This window comes from Benincasa hispida, chromosome 11 (genome assembly GCF_009727055.1).
Source record: "Benincasa hispida cultivar B227 chromosome 11, ASM972705v1, whole genome shotgun sequence".
NCBI lineage: Eukaryota > Viridiplantae > Streptophyta > Magnoliopsida > Cucurbitales > Cucurbitaceae > Benincasa > Benincasa hispida.
In genome coordinates this window covers 47,744,448-47,750,179 of record NC_052359.1, presented here as the reverse complement: position 1 = coordinate 47,750,179, position 5,732 = coordinate 47,744,448, and the positions used below count along the sequence as shown (strand labels likewise).

The window sequence follows — 5,732 nt, the reverse complement described above, 5'->3', positions numbered from 1 at the left end:
ATGACAACTCACAAAGCTACTCTCTTAAACTAAGAGAAATTCAATATATACATTACCTTATCATATAAAGCTGACAACTTCAAAAAGTGAAGTCAGAAATAAATAAATAAATCAAAATTCCCAAAAACCATCACGGACCGTCTTTACATATTTATCCATACAATTTGATATTCTTCATTGCATGTGCTTCAATGAATTTAAAAATGGCCATTTTATGTGTATAAAAAGGCCAATTTTGAAGATGTTTCCTCATCTATCTCCCATGCATTAATTTACACTAAGAATTTTTCTTGGAATTGAGATCCTAGGGAGACAAATAGAGAGACAAATATCAAGGTAAATTCCAAATGAACTAAATATTTTCAAACTCCAATCTGACATAAAATTCCCTTCTCCAAATTCAATCAAACAAATATTCCAAATTCAATCAGGAATCATTCTGACAAACCATTCCTACTCCCAAATCACTCACCTCTTCATTAACAACCAAACAAACAAACAAACCCCTTTTCTTCATTACCTTTTTCCTATTTCTACTTTCTTTCTGAAGTTCTATCAATCTTCTCATTACTTTTGTTTTGTGTTTCTATCTCCATTCGAAATTGAAGATGGTAAGCGCCAACCTCGCTCGGTTTATCGTTGGCGTTATCGGTAACTATTGCTAATCTTACTGATCTTATTACTGCTTGCATCTCATTCTATTTTGTCTTCCATTTCTTTAGACGTTTAGATTTAATTTCTATACTTTTAATAAATCTTAAAATTAGTCATTTAGATGTAGTTTTAAGGTTAAGTTTTATTAAACTTGGTAAAATAATAATAATAATAATGATAATTCTCATTCAAGAAAAGATATAATATAGATATACGTTTCTAAAAGTTAGAGTAGAATGATTGTAGATGCTTTTCTTTAAAAAAAAAAAAAAGTGAGAAGATTAAATTTAGATGTATTAAAAGTACCAAAATTAAATTTGGACAATAATCACTAATTTCTAATGTTGTGATTAAATCATTAAACTTTCAATGTTATGTTTAATACATCTAATTTGTCTTTGATATATTCAACATTTAAATGTTAATACTACTAATAATAAAGAACCTATTATCCACATAATTGTTATTTGTGTCTAATAGAAGCTTGACATTTTAATTTTGTGTCTGTTAATTCTATAATTTTTTTTTAAAAAAATATTTAGTAAGTTTTGATCTATTATAATATAAGAAATTTAAAACTCAACTACTGATAGTTTAACGTTGGTTTTAAAAATTTGAAGAAATGACTAAACAAAAAAACCAAAATTAAAAGTTTAGAAATTATATATATAATTTTGAAAGACTTATTAGGACTGAAGATTAAATTTTTGTTGGGATTAAATTTTTAAGGGAACCTATAAAAAAGCTCCTAGTTATTTTCAGGATTGAATTAAAAGAAAATTGTTTGTGATTATTTAATTATTTTGCTCTCTAAATCCCCAAATTTAAATGTGTAGGAAATGTCATCTCCTTTGGCCTCTTTCTCTCGCCATTGTAAGTTTTCTCTTTTTCAATTTATGTTCTTCATTTTATTCAATTCAATAATTTAACTCTTTTTATCGGTTCATTTTAATTCTTGAACTTTGAAATTATTTAAAAAAAGTATCAAGATAGTATTTTCATGTGAAAGACATAAGTTAAATATGCTAGTAGTAATAATTAAAAAACATATGTAAAATCATTTACAATTCAATTTCGACTATACAGAAAATTAACATCGTTGTTACCCATTCATTTCAACTCAAAACATTTTGTTGACACATATACACCATTTACAACATGATTAACAAAATTAATTTTACACATCAACTATCAGGTCAATTTACATATGACTCTAATATTCGAGTAATTTGTATAATTTAACTATTTATATGAAACATTATGCAGACCAACATTTTACGAAATAATCAAGAAGAAATCAGTGGAGGAATTCAAGCCAGATCCTTATATTGCAACCGCGCTGAACTGTATGTTTTGGGTATTCTATGGAATGCCTTTTGTTCATCCCGATAGCTTTTTGGTGATCACCATTAACTCGGTTGGACTTCTTTTTGAGATAATTTATTTGACCATCTTCTTCCTCTATGCTGATTATAGAGGCCGGGTAATTTTCAATTTTCCATAATTTCCATTGCTATTATTATTATTTCTCTTCTTGATTTTTTAACTACAAATCTAATGTAATTTATAAATTAAAAAACGTTGGTTATTAATCACTATAAGAGCATAACTTTCAACTAGTTTAAGTATATATTCTCAAGTTTTTGATCAAGAGATCATGTTGTTGAAGTAAAAAATTGATATATATATCTTGGTTAATTATAGATTTATGTTAATCAAATCAACTAAAAACAATTATTAAAGTTAATTAATGATTAATAAGTTCTAAATATTACTATATTTAAATTATTTTTCAAAACGATGCTATAGTTGTAAATATTTCAGAAAATTAAGCAAGACCTGCCGTATAATTTTCCCACGAAATTCTAGGCAAAAATGGTTTATTTTGGGTCCAATGTCCATTTTGATGACTTTTTATGATAAATAGAAAAACATGTTTAATAGTCTTTTTTTTTTTTTTTTCCCCCTAGTTTTTTATTCAATAATATAAAATGATTATAGCATATTTCTCATTCTCTAAAACATAAAATTAACAACACTTTGTTTAGAATTAAAATATTAAGGCCCGTTTGGTAACCATTTCATTTTTTAGCCTTTTATTTTTTTTTAAATTAAGCTTAAAGATACTTCTTTATTATCTATTTTTTAACAATAATTAAAAAACCAAGACAAGTTTTGAAAAATAAAAAAAGTATCTTTTAAAAATTCTTTTTTGTTTTTGGTTGGTTAAGAATTCTACCATTGTACTTAATAAAAATGTAAATTATTATAAAAAAAAAGAAGAAAATAGATTTAATATTTTAATTTTTTTAAAAAAAACTTACCAAACGAGGTCAAAATATTTGATATTTTTAATTTTTAATTTTTTGTGAAACTTTGAAAATAAAACGCCAAATTCAGAAAAAAAAAAAAAAAGAAAGAAGAAATGAGAGGCACTAGACATGTCTTTTTCTATATATGTTTTTATTTCTAAACTTTCAAGTTATTTTAGAAATTAATAATGTTCCTTAAATTAATAAAAAAAAGACAAGGATTAATTTTATGCTTCTCTTTCATAAAAATAATTTTTTTTTTAAGAAAAATGTTATATGGCACATTATTATTGAGTGTCTCAACTGCTTCCTTCTTTCATTGTAAATAAAATAAAAAGACGAAGGTGTTTTTTATATTATTGTACTAAGGATTAATTTTTTTTATTCTTAGATTTTATTTGATTCATTAAAAAAAATCTCGAAAATCTCTCACAATTTTATGTTATTTTATTTGGTGTTATTTCAGACGAAAGTGTGCATCTCTCTTCTAATAGAACTCATATTCGTGTCCATCGTTATTCACATAACCATATTAGCTTTGCGAGGAACAAAGAATAGATCATTGATGGTTGGAATTATTTGTGACATTTTCAACATCTTGATGTATATTTCTCCTCTAACCATTATGGTAAGTAAATTCCAATTTACTTCTTATTGTGATACATTGAAAAAAAACAATAAAATTGTCTTCTCTCATTTAAATTATGTGTTATTAGAATAAAATATTTATCCAAAACGAGCATAACTCAATAGACATATAATATGTGTTGTCGACTATGAGATCTTTAGTTTGAATCCTATCATTTGTTATTGTACTAAAAAAATAAAATAAAAAGACTAGAGTTAAAATATTTTAATATAACTTTTTAAGATTAAGTTATCAAATTTAGCTTATGAATTTTGAGAGTTATGTCTGTTTGTTTTAATCTTAGCTTAGAAAATAAAAATTTAGTCTTTAGACTTTTAAAATTTTGAAAATTCATGAACCTACCTATAACAAAGTTAATTTTTTTTGAGGTTCTATTGAACACAAAATTCAAATTTATATATAATATGTCAGTAACTTATTAAACATAAAATTAAAAATTCATTAACCAAATAAATACAAACTCTCACAATCTTAAGACTAAATTTGTAATTTAACCATTGAAATTACAATTTTTAAGTTGATGATGATAATGATACACTTCATGAATTAAATTAATACTCAATTACGCACACAGAATTTTGTAATGATTTAACATAGCCTACATTATTGATGAATGAAAAATGAATATGGACCTTTTTTCGTGTTAAATATAAATTGATTTGAACCTCTAAAATTTCTTAGGAAAAAATATATATTTGATGCTAATTGAACTATAACTATACTAATCTTTTTTATTTCAACAGAAAAAGGTGATAAAGACAAAGAGTGTCAAGTATATGCCATTTACTCTCTCATTAGCCAGCTTTCTCAACGGTTGCATTTGGATGTCTTATGCCCTGATCAAATTTGATATCTATATCTTGGTACGTACTTTACACTTTAAATGCAAACACTTGATATGGTGAAGAAAAAAAAATAATTAAACTATGAGTTTATTATTGAAGAGTACTTTGGATCTCATAAACATAATTTTGGAGATATATCTCTATTTTATGAATTATTATGAAACTATTTTGGTTAAATAATATTAAAATAGCAATATAGTAGGAATAATTAATAATTAATATTTTCATAACAATATTTTTAAAGAACTGTAAATATAGAAAAATCTATCAGTGATAAACTCTATTAGATTCTATCACTTGTAAACTCTATCATTGATAGGCTTTTATTAGCTAGTAATGGACTACTTCTACTATCACTGAGAGTTAAATTTAAATTTTGTTATATTTGTAATTTTTTTTCCATTGTGCTATATCTGAAATTACTTTAGGCCCGATTACTATGTTTGCAACTATCCCTATTTTTTATGTAACCATTCAACATTTTCTCAGATATGCTAGATATAAAATCAATTGCTTAGGATTTTTTTTTATAAAATTTCTAACAGGTTAAAGACCTACTAAATACAAAAATAAAGTTTAAGAGAATATTAGAAATTCATTTGGATGACTTATTAGATAAAAAGATTAAGTTGAAGGGTCTAATATTTGCATGGATGCACATATTAATTGACATTTGTTCTTGCTTTTGAGAAATGTTGCAGATTTGCAATGGAGTTGGAGTACTTTCAGGCCTCCTTCAACTATTTCTATATGCATATTACTCCATAACAGGTACAAAAGAGGAAGAAATTATAGAGAAGGAACCAAACAAAGAACAAAATAAGGTCCAACTGTCCGTCATAGAAGGACCATGCAAAGTCTAAAAGTGTTGTTTTTTTAGTAATTTAGAATTCGGGCTAAGTGAGCCCTTAATTAGCTTTTTTGTCTTTGTATTAATCAAACTAACTGTCATTATTGTTTTGGCATTTTCATTTTCATTCATGATTCGGTTAGGGACTTTTCTTTCTATATTAATATGACTTTATGAAAATTGTTGATCTTGAATATCCATGTGTTAATTAAAAAAAATGATTGAGACTAAAGGTTCAAGTTTGTATTTAAAAATGAAAAATGATGTGTCAAATTGCTTCTACTCACAAGTCAAATACAAAGACATAAACATGAGTAAAGCCAAGATAACTAAAGCGAGAGAAATAAGAGCCAATGAACATAAAGAGTTGGTAACCCAGTTCGATATAGCCACATCTACGTTTAGGAGGCACTTGACCTGAA

General features: G+C 25.3%; 1 protein-coding gene across 1 annotated transcript; it reads left to right on the top strand.

The window, feature by feature from the left end:
• Positions 1 to 233: 233 nt before the first annotated feature.
• On the top strand, positions 234 to 5,444 carry LOC120091632 (bidirectional sugar transporter SWEET5-like). The gene is made up of 7 exons (XM_039049733.1): positions 234 to 336; positions 609 to 651; positions 1,491 to 1,527; positions 1,921 to 2,137; positions 3,433 to 3,594; positions 4,359 to 4,478; positions 5,162 to 5,444. The coding sequence occupies exons 2-7, from the start codon at positions 609 to 611 to the stop codon at positions 5,321 to 5,323; spliced, it is 741 nt and encodes a 246-aa protein (XP_038905661.1). The 5' UTR covers positions 234 to 336; the 3' UTR covers positions 5,324 to 5,444.
• Positions 5,445 to 5,732: the final 288 nt, after the last annotated feature.

Bases quoted from the DNA above. Each gene is read 5' to 3' on its own strand.
- LOC120091632 (XM_039049733.1), top strand. From the start codon at position 609: ATGGTAAGCGCCAACCTCGCTCGGTTTATCGTTGGCGTTATCG. The intron at 1,528-1,920 runs GTAAGTTTTCTC...AACATTATGCAG, and splicing joins GGCCTCTTTCTCTCGCCATT to ACCAACATTTTACGAAATAA. The intron at 3,595-4,358 runs GTAAGTAAATTC...TTATTTCAACAG, and splicing joins TTTCTCCTCTAACCATTATG to AAAAAGGTGATAAAGACAAA.